General features: G+C 48.4%; 1 protein-coding gene across 1 annotated transcript in view; it reads right to left on the bottom strand.

Annotated features, from left to right (window-relative positions):
- Window positions 1–15,337: 15,337 nt before the first annotated feature.
- Window positions 15,338–22,720, bottom strand: part of dgki (diacylglycerol kinase, iota) — a 338,338-nt gene continuing 330,955 nt past the window's right edge. The window contains exons 30-31 of the mRNA XM_068000112.1: window positions 18,535–18,634; window positions 15,338–15,454 (exon numbers count right to left, since the gene is read on the bottom strand). Of these exons, the coding sequence (XP_067856213.1) occupies window positions 15,338–15,454; window positions 18,535–18,634 (217 nt within the window). The remainder of the gene's footprint in view (window positions 15,455–18,534; window positions 18,635–22,720) is intronic.

Below are 22,720 nucleotides of genomic sequence, written 5' to 3'. Positions count from 1 at the left end.
GAAGATGGTTGGGCCGAGGACACTGCCCTGAGGAACTCCTGAAGCAATGTCCTGGGGCTGAGATGATTGGCCTCCAACAACCACTACCATCTTCCTTTGTGCTAGGTATGACTCCAGCCACTGGAGAGTTTGCCCCCTGATTCCCATTAGTGTACAACTGGCCTGATAATTCACTGCCTGCCACGTCTGGCTTGAACTCAATACAGTTTTCTCTCCCTGACTAAATCAGCCTACTGCTCCAAAATTATCTTGGGAGAACAGAAGCAACTCCAAACTCCTGATCTGCACTACCGACCGTTTCCTCCATCCAGCCCTCTCTATTCCCATTAGCCCTTCTTTAGGAAGTCTGTAAATGCAAAGAGCTCTCAAATGACTAAAATCAAGGCTACAGATCCACAGTAGCAGCTCTGCCTTGCCTCCTATCCATCAACTCCAATCCCTTATTTCTATCTTCTCCCAAACCATCCCCACCCTTATTCCATAGTTTTTAACCATCTCCTCCCGCCCTCACCCAAGTCATCTTGTTCATGTAGTTCAAGACCTGCTTCCTTGACCTTTCCTCGCAGCCCCTCATCACATATCCATCCTCAGCCCTTGCCTGTCAAAGTCATCAACCTTTCTCTAGCTTCCAGCATTGTTCCAACCTCTTTCAATACAGTTGTCATCACGCCTTCTACAAAAATTTTCTCTTAAACCCTGCCGCCCTTTTCAATTATGCCTCAGTTTCAAATCTTCCCTTACTCTCGAGTCCTGGAATGCATTCTTGCCTCAGACCTGGGCACCTACCTCTCTCACTACTCCATTTGAGATCCTGCAATTGGTTTCCCCCCGCCCCCCCCCATAGCAGACATTACTCTTGACGGTCACTAATGATGTTCTTTGTGACTAAAAGAAAAGATAGAACTTGCATTTATATAGCGCCTTTCACGACCTCAGGATATCTCAAAGCGCTTTGCAGTCAATGAAGTACTTTTGAAGTGTAGTCACTGTTGTAATGTAGGAAATGTGACAGCCAATTTGCACACAGCAAGATCCCACAAACAGCAACAACCAGATAATCTGTTTTAGGTGTCGGTTGAAGTATAAGTGTTGACCAGGGAGAACTCCCTGCTCTTCTTTGAAGAGTGCCATGGGATCTTTTACACCCACCTGAGAGGGCATACAGGGCCTCGGTTTAACATCTCATGTGAAAGATAGCACCTCCGACAATACTACAGTCTGAAGTGTCAGCCTAGATTATGTGCTCAAGTCTCTCGATTGGGATTTGAACCCACAACCTTGTGATTGGTAGGAGTGTTACCTCTGAACCACAGCTGACAGTAATGACTACCCTTCAGAGTCCCCCCCTCATCGTTCTTGATCTCACTGCTACATTTGATACTGTACTATCCTTGCCCATCATCTCTCGACAGTCCAATTCAGGGACAGTGCTCTCTCCTAGTTCTGATTCATGCCTGTTCTGATAACGACACTATTGTATACCTTGGTCCCCTCTTTATTTTCTGTGTACTACCCCTTGTGACATCTGAAAGTATGAGATCAGGTTCTATATGTATGATGATGTCACCCAGCTTTACCTCCTCTTTATTCCAAGACTGGTGCCTGACTCTCCAAAGCTCTCCAAGCAGACATTCCCATTTCCATACTCCACAAACTACAACTCATTCAGGATACCACTTCCCCATGTCCTCGCCCATTCAAAGCCCCATACTCCCATCACATGGTCCTCACTAGGCTTCATTGGTTCCCCATGCCCCCACAAGTCAATTTCAAAATCCTTATCCTCACCTTCAAATGCCTCCACAGTCTCACCTCAGCCTAGCTCAGTGACATTCTTCAAACCTATAACCCCACTTGCACCCCTGATACTGGGTTACCTCTCATTCTATCTTGGTCCACCATTGCTGGCCGCTCTTTCAACCACTGGGTCCCTGCCCTCTATAACTAGCGCCCCAAAAAACTTTGCCTTATCTTTACCTGCTTTCAAAGGCCTCCTAAAGACTTTGTTTTTCCTCTCTCTCCTCTTTGTCTCTGCAATGTTAGCTACGGAGAAGCGGCAACATCAGGACTGAGCCAAGCGGCTGAGCTACAGGCCCCGGCATCTTTCCTCAGGCATGTAGCAGCGGTTTAGAGACAGCAACATCCATGGTCACTGGGTCTTGTTGTGAGGGGAGGCTGTTGTTTGCTTCTGGAGGAAGAGGTAGTCTGAGAGGCCCTTGGATGGTGGCCTCCTGTGTTGGATGTGCAGGGCCAGGGTTAGGGTTAATGCACACTCAGGTTCAGCAGCCCTGTCTGAGCCAACTTAAGGTTTATTTTGGGTTGGTCCAAGATGGGCTGGTCAAGCCCTGACCTCAACCCTGCCTCCCGTTCCCTGCACAGGGCCCTGCATGAATGAGATGACCAACACTATTGATGAAAAGGGCCCAGCTCAGAAAAAAACACCAGCAGGAAACAGACAATCAGCTGGTGGGGAATAACAATAACAGGCAGTGGACTGGACCTCAGGAAGGATATATTGGCTCTGGAGGGGGTGCAGTGCAGATTCACCAGAATGATACCGGGGCTAAAAGGGTTAAATTATGAGGACAGGTTGCATAAATGTGTCTTGTAGGTTAGAGGTTTGAGGGTTGATCTAATTGAGATGTTAAATAGAGAGAAACTATTTCCTCTGATGGGGGAATCCAGAACAAGGGGGCATAACCTTAAAATTAGAGCTAGGCTGGTTAAGGAGTGAAATCAGGAAACACTTCTTCACACAAAGGGGAGTGGAAATCTGGAACTCTCTCCCCCAAAAGGCTGTGGATGCTGGGACAATTGGAGCTTTCAAGACTGAGATCGATAGATTTTTGTTAGGTAAGGGTATCAAGGGATATGGAACCAAGATGAGTAAATGGAGTGGAGGTACAGATCAACCATGATCTAATTGAATGGTGGAACCAGCTCGAGGGGCTGAATCAGCAGCACTGGTCTCCCCTCCCGGCAGGCTCTACACTATGGTGGGTTGCTGAAACAAGATCTGACCAGAGCGAGAGAGAGCAGCATTGCTGGGAGTGGGATGCATCTGTCAGCTCGCTGTGCTTCCACTGTAAAGAAACCAAAGAAAGAACTTGGATTTATACAGCACCTTTCATGACCCGAGGACGTCCCAAAGCACTTTACCGCCAATGAAGTGCTTTTGAAGTGTACCTGTTGTAGGAAATACTGCAGCCAATTTGCACACAGCAAGGTCCCACAAACAATAATGAGATAAATGACCTGATAACCTGTTTTAGTGATGTTGGTTGAGCGATAAATATTGCCCAGGACACGGGGGGAGAACTCTCCTGATCTTCTTTGAACAGTGTCATGGGATCTTTTACATCCACCTGAGAGGGCAGAGGGGACTTTGGTTTAGCGTCTCATCTGAAAAACAGCATCTCCGACAGTGCAGCACTCCCTCAGTGCTACACTGAAGTGTCAGCCTAGATTATTTGCTCATATCTCTGGAGTGGGACTTGAATCACAACCTTCTGACTCAGAGGAGAGTGCGCTACCAATGAGCCACGGCCATCACAGTAAGAGTGAGCAGCCCAGCCTGAGTGTTACTTTTATTCCTTGCTACTGGATCGGCTGTTTCTGCAGTCTGGGCTCTTCTCAGTGGGCTGTTGGAAATGGAGGCATGGGCTGAATTTGGCCTGTCTCCCACCCCGAACTCGAGCACTGAGGATACGCATGTACAAGGACACCTTATTTTAAAAAAGTCTTTATTAATAGATAATAAGATGAACCTGTTAACGTAGGATGGTACAGCCAAACAAGCACTGCACTCACACTACCCGAGAGTTACAAGCAAGAACAGTCACGTCAGTCCACATGAGCCATCTCAAGGAGGGAGACACCACTCAATATGATTCACAACATTCTCATGCAAAAATCTCCACTATGGCTTTCACACGACAGCTTGATGTGAATAAAGTTATCAGTCGACAGGTCTAGAACGCACGGCTACTGCAATCAGAAGTGACAAGTGGCCGCCTTATGCTTTTCGTGAAGGCAAGCACCATTTTGGGATTCCTCTCCAAAGCCACAAAGAACTTCCTGATGACAATAAGCAGACAGCCTATAACCAGAGCTGTTTGGTTTTCATTTGTGTATTTATTGTGTCGCTATTTTTTTAAATGGAAGGGTCCATAACAGCTGGAAGTGAGGAGAAAGAAGTTTCTGACTGAAGTCTGTAACGGAAGCACAATTCAATAGGGAGCAGGATAGTTCTTTTTGGCAAAAGAAATTATTGAGGGGTGTAAGAGATGAGCACAGGATGGGATTGTTTTAGCTTTGGGACCACAGTGGGGTTTGCTAGGTTCCTCTGCTCCTAAAATATCCCAGTATCGATGAAGAGTAGCTTGTTCTGATGAAGACACTCATTGTATCAGTGAGCACTCTCTTCTACAATAGACAAGTGTTGTTCCTCACAAGTACTCAGCCGATCTAAACTTAGAAGCTGTCCCTCCAAGGTAGGTGCAGGTAATTCTTGGACATTAATTCAACTAAACACGCAAACATTTTACACAAATTCTTCTTTTACTTTTTTTTCCCCTTAGTGCAAACGTCGTCCGATATTTTTCTTCTGACTCCCCAAAAAGTCAGAGAATGAATCAGTTCATAGAACCTGACCTACAAACACACTTAGTCAGTAACCATGGTGAAACAGTCTTTCACCTCATATTATTACACAAACATGCAAATCATTTACATCTGAGAACGCATTTGTTACAGCCCGAAAGGGCAATTTCAGGCTGAGATTTGATTACCTCTGGCAAGCTTGTGTATTTGACCAATCTCAGGCTCGCAGAGGCTTGTTCGACAGGGGTCTGCTTGATCTGAGCCCTGTTGGCTGATCGCCATTGGACTGATCCCTTTGTTAAAACTGTTAAAATACATACTGTCTGGACCAAGCAATTTATACGTGGACAAGTCTTGGTTCTATTTTTATTATTTATTATATTTCTCTACCACATTTCTCACACAGGGCTTCAAATCCCCTGTTGGGAGGGCATGCTGCTCCAGGAAGCAGGACTAGAAGGAGGTTTGCAGTTTGTTTCAATGCTGCCTCCCCTTCGTTGGTAAACTGATATATCTACACCATCAGGAACAATTTTGTACATGACGGCACCACTGATAAATTAGAGGTTTTAAATTTCAGTCAGTTTGGCTGAAAGTTGCTCCAAAGTTCAAGGCATTTTCATTTCATCACCTTGCAGACCTAACCATCTTCATGGGCCATTGACTAGCCAGTCAGACTTCACCTTGTGGAACTTTCTCACACGAGTACAGGCCATTACGGGCGGCTATGCCTCAATAATAACTCAGCCCGAACCAGAAACAAGGGCAGCACTGAAAGAGCAGACTGGAAAGCCAGATAAAGAATCATGAGGATATCACTGAAGGTGAGTGATGAAAGGTCAGTGACGGTCACCGAGAGTGTCATTGGCAAGGCGCTGATAGTTGCAGGTTAATATTTTCAATTCTAACCCAGACCTTTGGCTGGTTTGAGTAAATACTCAAATTAACTAAGCTTCAAAACTAGGAAATTTACAAGTTTGTCTTGACAGGGGAGAAGGATTTTCCATTTTTTTTACATTTCATGCTCACTTTACCCTCCCTCCAAATAAAAAACACCTCCTCCCACACTCAGGTTGTTCTTCGAGTTGATCTTGACCCAAGTCTACCAGCATGGTTAAAGTTACTCCGTTACTCCTGGCCTGCGGTGGAACTGGTACAACCTCCAATTCCAATTTTCCTCCCTCCCTCCCTCCCTCCGAGGCAACAATCTCCTGCAACCCACAGAGGCTGGGTATCTTGGTCTGTAATCACGGCCCATACATGGTCGGTGCCATGAACCAGCCCAGGGAAGCGCCATCGTCACTGCTAGCATTCCACCCTCTGTAAACTTGAGTTCACCCAAAACTCTGCTGCCCGTATCCTAACTCGCACCAAGTCCCATTCACCCATCACCCCTGTGCACGCTGACCTACACTGGCTCCCCATCCAGCAATGCCTCAGATTTAAAATTCTCATCCTTGTGTTCAAATCCCTCACCCCCTCCCCATCTCTGTAACCTCCTTCAGGCCTATAACCCTCCGAGATCTCTGCGCTCCTCCAATTCTGGCCTCTTGTGCATCCCAGATTTCCTTCGCCCCACCATTGGTGGCCATGCCCCTTCAGCCGTCTATGTCCTAGGCTCTGGAATTCCCTCCCTAAACCTTTCCACCTCTCTCTCCTCCTTTAAGATGCTCCTTAAAATCCACCTCTTTGACCAAGCTTTTGGTCACCTGCCTTAATATCTCCTTATGTGCTCCTGTGAAGCACCTTGGGAAGTTTTACGATATTAAAGGTGCTATATAAATGCAAGTTGTTGTTATTTCTCCTATAGTTTGACAGCTTTGAAGCTCACTTTATATGGTCAACACCAGAGGATGTTCACAGGCTTGAAGCATTCTTTAACTGTGGCTCTGACCTTGTACCTGGACAGGAAGTATGTAGAGCAGGAACTTCCTGTCTGCAGCCATGTTCTTATCCATGAAGAAGGAACCACAATGGTGGTGGTCTTGCCTTATGGGCATTGACCCAGCACCAAGACACCTCGAGAAGAGCCTGACCTAGTACCTCACTCCTTTCACGTGTAGTTTTAGCCATTCTTCAGCAGTCTCCTTGGAAGGCACTGCATGTCTTGTTTTGGCCCATGAAGCCATGTGCAGAAACAGCCTTCCCCAAAGGAGGACACTCGTACTCCTGGTCATTTTCAAAAAGCAAAGGGCTACCCCTGCTCACCAATGCAGCAAATACAGCGGCAGAAGGGACAAACCATGCTTTCTGCTGACCCATGAGGTAAATTGAAGCAGCGAAGAGCGTAAAGAAAGAGTGAAGAGCAAGGAGGAACAGGGCACAGCATGGTGCAGTTAGTGGCAGCCTCCAGCTCCATTCCAGGTGTAGGCTAGCAAGTGACTCCAGGCAATATATGGAACCAAGTGCTTCTCGTTCAAATAAATCCTTTCGCCAACTGTTTACTGAGCATCATAAGGTCGATACAATTTACTTCTGCTTGGAGGATACCATCCAGAGGTTCTTTTCCCCGCTTGTAAGAATATCGATATGTTTTTACATTGTTTTTAATGAAGACAGAACAGCTAATGTGGGAATTATGTTTAAACTACATGGGTCGATCAGAATTGGTTTAAACATGTCCTCTTGTAGATCCCACCTTTGATTACAATGACACACCTGAGTAAAGGCATAGTTCAGGAAGAGCAAAAATAAGAAGCAAAGGTTGCTGAGATAATATTGGAACAGGAAGATAACATTAAAACTCAGCAAGAATCAGACAATGTACTAGTTAAGGATGTTTGTTTCCTAAAACAATATAAATAAGGGATAGAAAGCAAAACTTAGGAACTTTGTCTACCTTCAAGGAGAGGTACCGTGAACTGCTCGCAATTCCTGGGGAGTTCTTTACACGTGAGTATTCTAGACGTAGGACTGGGGTGTACTGCTCCGTATGTAGTCTTAAGATAAATGTTTTGAAACAATAATAAATATATTTAATTACCAGACATATTACTGTCTCCAGGTTCCACGAATCTGTTATTAAAAGGATAAGGATTATCTGAGAACTCTAGGTGAGGGGCCAAGACCCAAGTGCAAGACACTATCAAGATGTCAAGGCAAAGCAGAAGTAGTGGTTTGGTGACACCAAGTTTGGGGTTTAAAAGTCTGTAGATTGTAGGAGCAAGGTATGGTGCAGGCTGGTGAGGAGCTCCACAGGTTTGAGGTCCTGGGAAGAGCTCGAGTGGGCGATGGTCTGGTGAATTTTCATTTCAACGCAGTGAAGGTGCGGAGACTGTGTCGGCACCATATCTGGATTTTAGGAGGACGTATTTTTGAAGGTGCAACAACAACATTCCTATTGTGCGCCTGATATTGTCGTGAACAGAAGCCTCACAATGCATTCAGTGGCAGACTGGAGCGCAGACAACCATTCAAGCGACATGACCATACCACCTGCACTGCTGGGTACAGAGGAGAGGGACTGCTCAATGTGCGCCACATCATCTAAAACCCTCTTTTAGAAAGCAGGCCTCCTTCAGGTAGGTTACCCTTTGGTCCACTCAGTGAGGGGAGTTAACATGCTAAAGCTCGGCATTGCACCTGCTAGACCCTACCACTGCCATCCCTCAATCACCAGTGCCCTGTGCTTCTTCATCCCCGCCTCTAATTGTCACAAAGCAGGGGGGGAGGGAAGGGGGGCAGATGGTGCGATTTTAACAGTGAGTGGGATCAGGGCGGGCCGGGGCCTGAAGCTCAAGCCCTCCGCAGCGTGAGGCTCGGGAGATTTCAATGCTACGTAATCTAAGGCGGTCCCCTGCCCGATCCCAGAGAGAAGAGCTGCCTGGCCGGCAGGTGGCAGCGTGCATGCAGGTGGCAGGAGGTCGCCACTGGGGACCCGATCAGATGGTCCCTGGCACTAAGGCAAGTCATTGGGATGGTGTGCGGACGTTCGGAGCGGGAGGGAAACCTGGGCTAGAGGGAAGCCCGAGGTTGCCTTGTGGGGCCCGGAAGAGCACTCCTGCTCCATAAGGAAACAGGAAAAAAAATGTAAAAGCTTTTTAGTGGGGCAGGTGGAGCATGTTTCAGTGGGGGAGCATTTAGGGAACAGTGATCACAACCTACATCACAACCTAAACCTACATTAGGTTTAGAATATTTATGGAAAAGGAGAAGGAACAATCAAATGTGAAAATACTTAACTGGAGGAGGGCTAATTTCAGTGAATTAAAAAGGGGATCTTGCCCAGGTGGATTGGAATCAAAAATTGGTGGCAAAACAGTAATTGAACAATGGGAGGCCTTCAAGGAGGAGTTGGTTTGGGTACAGAGGATACACATTGCTACAAGGGGAAAGGAAGTGCATCCAAAGCTGGAGCTCCCTGGATGACTAAAGATATAGAGATTAAAATGAAACAGATAAAGGTTTTGAAAAAGGTAAGGTTCATAATACAGTAGAGAACCAGGCTAAATACAGAAAATGCAGAGGAGATCTAAAAAGGGGAATAAGAGGGGCAAAGAGAGGGTAGGAGAATAGATTAACAGCTAACATAAAAGGGAACTCAAAAGTCTTTTATAAACATATAAACAGTAAAAGGGTAGTCGAAGGGAGGGACTGATTAGGGACAAAAAAGGAGATCTTCTTGTGGAGGCAGAGGGTATGGCTGAGATAATAAATGAAAACTTCGCATTGGTCTTCACTAGGGAAGAGGATGCTGCCATTGTAGCAGTAAAGGAGGAGGTGGTAGCGATATTGGAGAGGATAAAAATAGATAAAGAGGAGGTACATAAAAGATTGACAGTACTCAAAGTAGAAAAGTCACCAGGTCCAGATGGGATACATCCTAGGTTACTGAGGGAAGTAAGGGTGGAAATTGCAGAGGCTCTGGCCACAATCTTCCAATCCTCCTTAGATATGGGGACGGTGCCGGAGGACTGGAGAATTGCAAATATTACACCTCTGTTCAGAAAGGGGGAGAGGGATAAACCCGGCAATTACAGGCCAGTCAGCCTAATGTCGGTGGTGGGGAAACTTTTAGAGACAATAATTCAGGACAAAATTAATTGGCACTTGGAAAAGTATTGGCTAAAAAATGAAAGTCAGCACGGATTCATTAAAGGAAACTCATGTTTGACTAACTTGATTGAGTTCTTTGATGAAGTAACGGAGAGGGTTGATGAGGGTAGTGCGGTTGATATGGACTTTCAAAAGGCATTTGATAAAGTACCACATAATAGACTTGTTAGCAAAATTAAAGCCCATGGGATTAAAGGGACAGTGGCAGTGTGGATACAAAATTGGCTAAAGGACAGAAAGCAGAGAGTAGTGGTGAACGGTTGTTTTTCAGACTAGAGGGAAGTATACAGTGGTGTTCCCCAGGGGTCAGTATTAGGACCATTGCTCTTTTTGATATATATTAATGACCTGGACGTGGGTGTCAAGGGTATAATTTCAAAGTTTGCAGATGACATGAAACTCTGAAATGTAGTAAACAATGTGGAGGACGTATACAGACTGGTGAAATGGGCAGCCACATGGCAGATGAAATTTAACGCAGAGAAGTGTGAAGTGATGCATTTTGGTAGGAAGAATGAGGAGAGGTAATATAAACTAAATGGTAAAATTTAAAAGGGGGTGCACGAACAGAGAGACCTGGGGGTGCACATACACAAATCTTTGAAGGTGGTAGGACAAGTTGAGAAGGCTGTTAAAAAAGCATATGGGATTCTGGGCTTTATTAACAGAGGCATAGAATACAAGAACAAGGAAGTGATGCTAAACCTTTATAAAACACTGGTTAGGCCTCAGCTGGAGTATTGTGTTCAATTCTGGGCACCACACTTTAGGAAGGATGTGAAGGCCTTAGAGAGGGTGCAGAAGAGATTTACTAGAATAGTGCCAGGGATGAGGGACTTCAGTTATGTGGAGAGACTGGAGAAGCTGGGATTGTTCTCCTTAAATCAGAGAAGGTTAAGGGGAGATTTGATAGAGGTGTTCAAAATCATGAACAGTTTTGACAGTAAATAAAGAGAAACTGTTTCCAGTGGCAGAAGGGTCGGTAACCAGAGGACACAGATTTAAGGTGATTGGCAAAAGAACCAGTGGCGACATGAAGAAACATTTTTTTACGCAGCAAGTTGTTATGATCTGGAATGCGCTGCCTGAAAGGGCGGTGGGAGCAGATTCAATAGTAACTTTCAAAATGGAATTGGATAAATACTTGAAGGGAAAACATTTACAGGGCTATGGGGAACGAGCAGGGGAATTGGACTAATTGGATAACTCTTTCAAAGAGCCAGCACAGGCTCGATGGGCCGAATGGCCACCTCCTGTACTGTACTTATAATGATACTATGGTACCCTGCTGGGCCTCTTCTGGCCTCGGATCCACTTCTCGACAGGCTTGGCCTAGTGGGGAAACCACCAGGGTTTCCAGCGCAGGCCTGGGCTTCAGATTACAGTCGGGCCCCAATGGCGTCATCGGAGTCTGACTTGCACATTTGAACAAGGATCCCACTGGCTTCAGCCGGGTGTCCTCAGCGTCTGTAATTTTAAATTTCCCTTGGCGGGATCGGGACCTGAGGTCAGCATGTAAGTCTCCAGCTCCATTTTAACTGACTGAGAGTTAAGGATCTCCCACCAAACTCTGTATCTGTGCTGGTGCCTGGTGCGAGTGTGGCTGGTGTCATGTGGCACTGTACTATCTGCTTTTCTCCAGGCATGTGGTTGAGGGCCTTAGCACCATTTTTTGGGGCCTGTGCGAGGACCCCGCGGTATCTGCATCACTTCATTGGAAGACAGTTCACCCCACGGGTACACGGTGGCCCCCACCCCCTCCCACCATACTCATTGAAAAATGTCGCGCCCTCATCTTCGGGGTCCAGACCCCAGTCCTGGCCTGGAGTCATTGTGGTCCCACATCTGCCCCGGCCAATGGCAGTTATCTACAAAACGATCGAGGGGCTAACAGAAGGTTAAGCTGTGGGTCAAGCTATGGACTAGTACCATGCAGTTCATAGGCTTTATACCCACCCACGTACAGGTATATACAGAACCATACAGCAGCGTAGACCGTTGGTATCGTCACGGAAACACGTTTGTTGGAGGCAGCAATGTCACATGAAAAAATAATTTGTCTTTTATACAGCGCTTTTCATGCCCTCAGGACGCCCCGAAGTGCGTCAGAGCCAATCAATTACTTTTCTGAAATGTGGTCACTTGTTGTGTTGGCCAGTTTAGACCCTACAATGTCCCACGGACAGTGAGTGGGAAGAATGACCAGTTAATGTGTTTCTGGTGGGATTGATTAAGGGAGAAATGTTGGCCAGCACACTGGGAGAGCGCCCGCCCTTCTTCAAAATACGAACATACGAAAATATCAGACAGGGAAAGGCCAGCTGGTCCACCTAGCCTGTCTCAGATAGAATGACGATAGAGACACTCCCAAGTAATCTGGGAGAGGCGAGAAAACAGATAAAAACCCAGGCCAAATAGGGACAAAAAAATAGTCCAGGAGACCCCATTGATCCTGAGGCCACGGGGTCTTTTGTGTCGACCTGAGCAATCTCATCCGAAAGATGGGTTTGTTACTTCGTTTCTCATTGTGCGCCTGTCAGTAGGTCAGGACAAGGCAACACCTCTCGCCAAACATCTGCAAACACCAGCAAAACTACACACATCTCCAAAGGATGCAGGTAGTCATCTGAAGGAGGTGGCACTGGGTGAGTATCAGGGCAGGGCTGCCTGCTGCAGGGCCCTCTGCCTTGGTCCAGTCCCTTCTCAGGGGGACTGGGAGCAAACAGTGAGGCGCCGTATCCGAGGGCTCGGCTCCGCTGGGATGTCCAGCAGCAGACATCCAGGAGGATGAGGCGGGAAGTGCGCCAACATCATTCCCGCCTCATTTCCATATACAGTCCCCACCACTTATACACCTGTTGAGAACGAGGAGAAACAAAAGAGAGAGGTGTTCCATGAGATGGTATCAGACTCCGATGACGTCATCGGGGCCCGACTGCACTCTCAATAGGCAGTTGCCTATATAGGGAAAATGCGTTAACCATTTGCCAGTAACAAAGGCGTCAATTACAGATGTATTAAGCACACCGATTATTTCGGGCAGTTCAATTAGTTCTTGGCACCTTGTTAATCCTCTGTACTTACCGATTTACACAGCGTCGTTATGAAACCTTGGGCAGGAGGTCGGCTTGGGAAAGGTTCTGTTTGTGAGATTGGCCCTCAGTCTTGGTAATTGATCCAGCTGATGGGGCCCTAAAGCCACCAAACACGTTACTGTCACTGAATGTTGCCCGGCAGCTGCAACTCAGTGACTTCCAAATGCTCCAATCAGAGAAGCTGGTCTAAGTGGCAAGATCGTCAAACAGTGACGCACGTGTGAACAGCAGCGAGGAGGCTTGGTCAGCGGTGGGGCTGTACTTGGTGATATATTCGTGCACTCCTCACAAAGGAGAAATCACGTTAACACCAACGCACCCACTATAAGGGGCGGGGACTGTAATTACAATGCCCACATCTGCACCAGGCACAAGTACTTCATCCGCCTCTCACCGGGGAAACCCCAGAAGTACAAGGGCAACGTAAAAAGGGCGGAGATCTGGTGCCACCAGGTGCAAGGCCCTGTTTGGAGGGGTACCTGTGCTGGGGAGGTGTTGGGGCCTATTAAAATGAACTGAAGCTGGAAATAGATGGGTTGAGGTCAGGTCAGGCGCAGTGCACGTTGGGTGTCCTCCGCCTGACTTCAGCCCGGGACAGAAAGGGGAGGAAAATTTACCCTCTCATCTTAAAGGAGCTTCCTGTTCTGCAGAACTCTTGGTAAAAGTTTCCGTATGGTAAGATTCTCCGTGATGTTGGTAACAGTGGCCCTGATTTTAATTTGGAGCGGGAATAGGGGGGAATGGGAGTCGAGGCGGGCAAGGGAGGCCTAAACTTTCCTTGTGGGCCCTAAGGAACACTCCTGCTCTTCCTGGCCCCATAGGGAAAGTAAAAAAAACGGACCTGTTTGGGCCTCTTCTGGCTCCGACTCGGGCTCCTCTTCCCGCTGTCTTCACCTGGCCGGAAAACCACAATGGCTTCCCCGCTCGTGCCACCGGTTAAAATAGCAGTCAGGCCTTGCTGAGGTCATTGGGTGGGTGTCCTTGACACCTGCTCAGAAGGACAGTTTAAAATTCTATACCGTGGGAAAGCAGCAGGACTTTGGCGGGTAAGTCTGCCGGACGATTTAACAGCCTGCCCGTCCGTTTCACAGCAAAAATATACTAAACGTCACCTGAAAATGTAATTAAATCCCAAAGAAAAGACATCAAAAACATTTTCCTTCTGTCCCTTTGAATTGGAAGTTGTAGCAGCTTCTCTTTAAAGCATGATTAGAATGGACGGAGTTGCCATTGGCAACCCCAATATGAATATACACAGGGCTCACTGTCAGCAGGGACTGGGCGGGACCTCGCAGTATCTCGGTCCATGCTCTACCCTATCTCACCCACAGTGATACCACCTCATGGAACACCTCTCTCTTTTGTTTCTCCTCGTTCTCAACTCAAACCTTATCAATACACTCAGGTATAGACAGAACTGGACAGTGGGTGGACAAATGGTACATTACCTTCCGTGCTATGAAGACCAATCCAGTCATGATGTCAAGGAAGTGTGATCCTAATGCTAACCATTCAGCTGCATTCTAAAAGGATGCCAAGCTTTCTTTGGTTACAGAGACTTGGCTTGGTGATCACAGCTGAACTCTACTGGGTCAAACAAGTGGCAAAAGTGGCTACAAAAAAAACTTGTGTCAGAGTGGCAATATTCACAACAGCCTGGCCCTGCTCACCATGGCTGATAACTTCAGTATTTTACAATGTGTGTATCTGCCCACTGATGAAATATTGTGCTTCTGACAGGCATCCCACAGGGAAAACCCATCTCTTGTTCCTGCATTCAGAACAGTCCAAAGTCAGGCGTTTCTACACTAAACCCAGTGCTCCAGGTTTGTTCTAAGGGTGCAAGAACTGACCTCAGAGCTTTGTCTCAATCCAAAAATTCAACAAAGATCACCAGTGCTTGTTGAACGCACTCCAAGATAGTACCAAGATCTCAAACTCTGTCCCCTGTATGGACAGTCAATCATCATTTGCCAAGGCATAGTCACTGGAGGCATGCATTAGGTTAAGGGAAATCTCTAACTTGCCCATTAGCATCCCAAGTATAAATTCTCCATGTCTTACTGACTCCTCAACAACCGCCATCAAACGCCTGCGCTCCCTGTTCGGTTGTTAGGTTCTGGAGGTGTGGGCACCGTATCCACAGGCGTCATCACACAGACTTTTTCTGATTTGCTTTGCAATACGATTGATTCTGGGAGAAGATAGCGAATGGTCCCAGGTATTGTACGTGGAGAATAATCACTCTCCTCATGCCAAAGTGAAGAATGTCGCAGTCTCCTTGTTCTCACTGCTTGCGATGAGATACTGTGGTGCTGAGATTGGACTAGAAGTGATTTGCTGCCGCCCTGTGTAAGAGTTCCAATGAGCCATTGTTGCAGTGGTGTGCAGCTGGCACCCGTCCACAATGTGGGCTGTCTGATTAGGCCTAGGCTCCCTTACCGCTGTCCCAGTAACTCGCTTCCCTTGCCCCCTCTTTCCTTAAAGTAATGCCACGCCCTTTTCATTCATCAAGCGGCAGGGTTCAAAGGGATGCAGTTACTGTGAATCCCACGGGGAAACCTTTCTCCCCAGCATCCCCGTCCTCAGACTGCTGTCTCCAGGTCCTCGCGCGCCACCATCTGGTAGTGCTGTCTGTTCTCCAGGTACGCAGCAAGCTCCAGGTCCCCGGCCTCCTGTGCTTTGTGCCTTGGAGTGTTGCCCTGGTGTGGAAACAGAAACAAAGGCAGAGAAGGAATCGACAAAGGTGGCACAGGCAAAAAAAGTACAGAAGTGAGAAAATACAGGGGTACGAGGCAGTGTCTGTGGAGCATTCGTGTGTTCAAGTGTGACGTGTGTTGATAGATGAATGAGTGTGTTTTATTAATTCATTCTCGGGATGTGGTATCGCTGACAAGGGTGGCATTTATTGCCCATCTCGAGTTGCCCTGAGAAGTGGCGATATAAATGAGTGGCTCGCTCGGCCGCTTTATAGGGCAGTTAAAAGTCAACCACATTGGAGTGGGACTGGAGTCACGTATAGGGTTAGGAGAGCGGGTCTGTGTGTTGTGGGTGGGTGGGTCTGTGTGTTGTGGGTGGGTGGGTCTGTGTGTTGTGGGTGGGTGGGTCTGTGCGTTGTGGGTGGGTGGGTCTGTGCGTTGTGGGTGGGTGGGTCTGTGCGTTGTGGGTGGGTGGGTCTGTGTGTTGTGGGTGGGTGGGTCTGTGCGTTGTGGGTGTGTGGGTCTGTGCATTGTGGGTGGGTGGGTCTGTGTGTTGTGGGTGGGTCTGTGTGTTGTGGGTGGGTCTGTGTGTTGTGGGTGGGTCTGTGTGTTGTGGGTGGGTGGGTCTGTGTGTTGTGGGTGGGTGGGTCTGTGTGTTGTGGGTGGGTGGGTCTGTGTGTTGTGGGTGGGTCTGTGTGTTGTGGGTGGGTGGGTCTGTGTGTTGTGGGTGGGTGGGTCTGTGTGTTGTGGGTGGGTCTGTGTGTTGTGTGTGGGTCTGTGTGTTGTGGGTGGGTGGGTCTGTGTGTTGTGGGTGGGTGGGTCTGTGTGTTGTGGGTGGGTGGGTCTGTGTGTTGTGGGTGGGTGGGTCTGTGCGTTGTGGGTGGGTGGGTCTGTGCGTTGTGGGTGGGTGGGTCTGTGCGTTGTGGGTGGGTGGGTCTGTGTGTTGTGGGTGGGTGGGTCTGTGCGTTGTGGGTGTGTGGGTCTGTGCATTGTGGGTGGGTGGGTCTGTGTGTTGTGGGTGGGTCTGTGTGTTGTGGGTGGGTCTGTGTGTTGTGGGTGGGTGGGTCTGTGTGTTGTGAGTGGGTGGGTCTGTGTGTTGTGGATGGGTCTGTGTGTTGTGGGTGGGTGGGTCTGTGCGTTGTGGGTGGGTGGGTCTGTGTGTTGTGGGTGGGTGGGTCTGTGTGTTGTGGGTGGGTGGGTCTGTGTGTTGTGGGTGGGTGGGTCTGTGTGTTGTGGGTGGGTGGGTCTGTGTGTTGTGGGTGGGTCTGTGTGTTGTGGGTGGGTGGGTGTGTGTGTTGTGGGTGGGTCTGTGTGTTGTGGGTGGGTGGGTCTGTGTGTTGTGAGTGGGTCTGTGTGTTGTGGGTGGGTCTGTGTGTTGTGGGTGGGTCTGTGTGTTGTGGGTGGGTCTGTGTGTTGTGGGTGGGTCTGTGTGTTGTGGGTGGGTCTGTGTGTTGTGGGTGGGTGGGTCTGTGTGTTGTGGGTGGGTGGGTCTGTGTGTTGTGGGTGGGTGTGTGTGTTGTGGGTGGGTGGGTGTGTGTGTTATGGGTGGGTGGGTCTGTGTGTTGTGGGTGGGTGGGTCTGTGTGTTGTGAGTGGGTGGGTCTGTGTGTTGTGGGTGGGTGGGTCTGTGTGTTGTGGGTGGGTGGGTCTGTGTGTTGTGGGTGGGTGGGTCTGTGTGTTGTGGGTGGGTGGGTCTGTGTGTTGTGGGTGGGTGGGTCTGTGTGTTGTGGGTGGGTGGGTCTGTGTGTTGTGGGTGGGTGGGTGTGTGTGTTGTGGGTGGGTGGGTCTGTGTGTTGTGGGTGGGTGGGTCTGTGTGTTGTGGGTGGGTGGGTCTGTGTGTTGTGGGTGGGTGGGTGTGTAATGTGTGTGGACGTGAATCGAGTTTGTGTGTGGCAGTTTGAGGGTAATTCAAAAGCTGAATAACACAACAAAACTTCAGGGGTTTAAGTACTGGTGCACTGACTGAAAATAAAAGCAATCGGGAAGGCAGCCGGTGAATCCATTCCTCACATGCAAAAACAATGAAAACCATAAATCTACAAAACTATCAGCTTGGCTGCAGTAAATAAGGTTAAATAAGCGTGTGAACTCCATTAGCAGAAGGTCAGAGCATGAACCAGTATTGATGCAGGAGGGATCAGCCATTCCCTTATACTTAGCACTTTGTGGGGTGACCGAATCATAGGGAGGATGTTACTAGGGAACAGACCTGATCATAGGGAGGATGTTACTCGGGAACAGACCTGATCATAGGGAGGATGTTACTAGGGAACAGACCTGATCATAGGGAGGATGTTACTAGGGAACAGACCTGATCATAGGGAGGATGTTACTAGGGAACAGACCTGATCATAGGGAGGATGTTACTAGGGAACAGACCTGATCATAGGGAGGATGTTACTAGGGAACAGACCCGATCATAGGGAGGGTGTTACTAGGGAACAGACCCGATCATAGGGAGGGTGTTACTGGGGAACAGACCTGATCATAGGGAGGGTGTTACTGGGGAACAGACCTGATCATAGGGAGGATGTTACTAGGGAACAGACCCGATCATAGGGAGGGTGTTACTAGGGAACAGACCTGATCATAGGGAGGATGTTACTGGGGTACGGAGGTAGACAGTGAAGATGATTCCAGTATCCGGGATCTAAGTTATGAGGAAAGGTTAATGGAGTTGAGTTTGTTTCTTTGGAAAGGAGACTTTGAGGAGATCCAGTGGAAATGTTCATGATACTGACGGGAACTGACCAAATCGATCGAAGGAAGTTCTTCACTGTGCTGAGGGTTTCGAACACCAGGGGACACAAGTTCAAGCTTAGGAAGCTGGGAAGAGGAACGGGAGTCAGGTGGAGCTTTTCTACCCAAAAGAGAGGTGGAACATGTTATCAAGGCAGGCCAGTGGATCGGGCAATATAGATGGGGTCAAGAGACAGTCTGCATATGTTCCGGGAGAGAGGGGGTTGAGAGACATGGTGAGAGGCAGGTGGGTGGGGCTGATTTATGAAAATGGGAGGGGCTTGTTGGCCGAATGGACCTGTTCCTGTTCCTAAAAAATCTTCCATCCTCAGAACAGTTTCTTACCTCCAAATCAGTCTGCATCAGTGAGGCCCCAGCATCGATTAGAAAACGACATATCGTGCGATACCGGTGAAATGCTGCTTTGTGCAATGCTGTCTCGCCCCTTAGAAAAGAAATGAAAAGGTTAACTAAACTTTTGACTCAGTCTGTGTGTCGTATAGTGACAATCAATCTGCATCTCGGGGTGGGGGTTGGGGGGTGGGGAAGAATTATTTTGGTGAGTTGGCTGCTTTGAGCTTCCATTTCAACACCCTGTCCCACGGTGGTTATCAAACCCTTGAATGTGGGGGACTCTCCGCAAATATCGACACAATCCCACAGACCCTCCACAAATATCACACAATCCCACGGACCATCCGCAAATATCGACACAATCCCACAGACCCTCCACAAATATCACACAATCCCACCGACCCTCCACAAATATCACACAATCCCACAGACCCTCCACAAATATCGACACAATCCCACAGACCCTCCACAAATATCACACAATCCCACGGACCCTCCGCAAATATCGACACAATCCCAGAGACCCTCCACAAATATCACACAATCCCACGGACCCTCCGCAAATATCGACACAATCCCACAGACCCTCCACAAATATCGACACAATCCCACAGACCCTCCACAAATATCGACACAATCCCACAGACCCTCCGCAAATATCGACACAATCCCACGGACCCTCCTCAAATATCGACACAATCCCACGGACCCTCCACAAATATCGACACAATCCCACAGACCCTCCGCAAATATCGACACAATCCCACAGACCCTCCGCAAATATCAACACAATCCCACAGACCCTCCACAAATATCGACACAATCCCACAGACCCTCCACAAATATCGACACAATCCCACAGACCCTCCACAAATATCGACACAATCCCACAGACCCTCCGCAAATATCAACACAATCCCACAGACCCTCCGCAAATATCAACACAATCCCACAGACCCTCCGCAAATATCGACACAATCCCACAGACCCTCCGCAAATATCAACACAATCCCACAGACCCTCCACAAATATCGACACAATCCCACAGACCCTCCACAAATATCGACACAATCCCACAGACCCTCCGCAAATATCGACACAATCCCACAGACCCTCCGCAAATATCGACACAATCCCACAGACCCTCCGCAAATATCGACACAATCCCACAGACCCTCCGCAAATATCAACACAATCCCACAGACCCTCCGCAAATATCGACACAATCCCACAGACCCTCCTCAAATATCGACACAATCCCACAGACCCTCCACAAATATCGACACAATCCCACAGACCCTCCGCAAATATCAACACAATCCCACAGACCCTCCGCAAATATCGACACAATCCCACAGACCCTCCTCAAATATCGACACAATCCCACAGACCCTCCGCAAATATCGACACAATCCCACAGACCCTCCACAAATATCGAAACAATCCCACAGACCCTCCACAAATATCAACACAATCCCACGGACCCTCCACAAATATCAACACAATCCCGTGGACCCTCCACAAATATCAACACAATCCCGTGGACCCTCCACAAATATCAACACAATCCCGTGGACCCTCCACAAATATCGACACAATCCCACAGACCCTCCACAAATATCGACACAATCCCACAGACCCTCCACAAATATCAACACAATCCCACGGACCCTCCACAAATATCAACACAATCCCACAGACCCTCCACAAATATCAACACAATCCCACGGACCCTCCACAAATATCAACACAATCCCACAGACCCTCCACAAATATCAACACAATCCCACAGACCCTCCGCAAATATCGACACAATCCCACAGACCCTCAACAAATATCGACACAATCCCACAGACCCTCCACAAATATCAACACAATCCCACGGACCCTCCGCAAATATCGACACAATCCCGTGGACCCTCCACAAATATCAACACAATCCCACAGACCCTCCGCAAATATCGACACAATCCCACGGACCCTCCGCAAATATCGACACAATCCCACAGACCCTCCGCAAATATCGACACAATCCCACGGACCCTCCGCAAATATCAAAACAATCCCACAGACCCTCCGCAAATATCAACACAATCCCACGGACCCTCCGCAAATATCGACACAATCCCGTGGACCCTCCACAAATATCAACACAATCCCACAGACCCTCCACAAATATCGACACAATCCCACAGACCCTCCGCAAATATCGACACAATCCCACAGACCCTCCGCAAATATCGACACAATCCCACAGACCCTCCGCAAATATCGACACAATCCCACAGACCCTCCGTAAATATCGACACAATCCCACAGACCCTCCGCAAATATCGACACAATCCCACAGACCCCCCACAAATATCGACACAATCCCACAGACCCCCCACAAATATCGACACAATCCCACAGACCCCCCACAAATATCGACACAATCCCACAGACCCCCCACAAATATCGACACAATCCCACAGACCCTCCACAAATATCGACACAATCCCACAGACCCTCCACAAATATCGACACAATCCCACAGACCCTCCACAAATATCGACACAATCCCACAGACCCTCCGCAAATATCGACACAATCCCACAGACCCTCCGCAAATATCGACACAATCCCACGGACCCTCCGCAAATATCACACAATCCCACAGACCCTCCGCCAATATCGACACAATCCCACAGACCCTCCGCCAATATCGACACAATCCCACAGACCCTCCGCAAATATCGACACAATCCCACAGACCCTCCACAAATATCGACACAATCCCACAGACCCTCCGCAAATATCGACACAATCCCACAGACCATCCGCAAATATCGACACAATCCCACAGACCCTCCACAAATATCGACACAATCCCACGGACCCTCCACAAATATCGACACAATCCCACAGACCCTCCGCAAATATCACACAATCCCACGGACCCTCCACAAATATCGACACAATCCCACAGACCCTCCGCAAATATCGACACAATCCCACAGACCCTCCACAAATATCGACACAATCCCACAGACCCTCCACAAATATCACACAATCCCACGGACCCTCCGCAAATATCACACAATCCCACAGACCCTCCGCAAATATCGACACAATCCCACGGACCCTCCGCAAATATCGACACAATCCCACAGACCCTCCACAAATATCAACACAATCCCACAGACCCTCCACAAATATCAACACAATCCCACAGACCCTCCACAAATATCAACACAATCCCACGGACCCTCCGCAAATATCGACACAATCCCACGGACCCTCCGCAAATATCAACACAATCCCACAGACCCTCCACAAATATCACACAATCCCACAGACCCTCCACAAATATCAACACAATCCCACAGACCCTCCACAAATATCACACAATCCCACAGACCCTCCACAAATATCACACAATCCCACGGACCCACCACAAATATCAACACAATCCCACGGACCCTCCACAAATATCACACAATCCCACGGACCCTCCACAAATATCGACACAATCCCACAGACCCTCCGCAAATATCGACACAATCCCACAGACCCTCCGCAAATATCGACACAATCCCACAGACCCTCCACAAATATCACACAATCCCACAGACCCTCCGCAAATATCGACACAATCCCACAGACCCTCCGCAAATATCGACACAATCCCACAGACCCTCCACAAATATCGACACAATCCCACAGACCCTCCGCAAATATCACACAATCCCACAGACCCCCCACAAATATCACACAATCCCACAGACCCTCCGCAAATATCGACACAATCCCACAGACCCTCCACAAATATCACACAATCCCACAGACCCTCCGCAAATATCGACACAATCCCACAGACCCTCCGCAAATATCACACAATCCCACAGACCCTCCGGAAATATCGACACAATCCCACAGACCCTCCGCAAATATCGACACAATCCCACAGACCCTCCACAAATATCGACACAATCCCGTGGACCCTCCACAAATATCGACACAATCCCACAGACCCTCCACAAATATCGACACAATCCCGTGGACCCTCCACAAATATCGACACAATCCCACAGACCCTCCACAAATATCGACACAATCCCACAGACCCTCCGCAAATATCGACACAATCCCACAGACCCTCCGCAAATATCGACACAATCCCACAGACCCTCCACAA

This window comes from Heptranchias perlo, chromosome 18 (genome assembly GCF_035084215.1).
Source record: "Heptranchias perlo isolate sHepPer1 chromosome 18, sHepPer1.hap1, whole genome shotgun sequence".
NCBI lineage: Eukaryota > Metazoa > Chordata > Chondrichthyes > Hexanchiformes > Hexanchidae > Heptranchias > Heptranchias perlo.
This window is presented reverse-complemented; position numbering and strand designations above follow the sequence as displayed.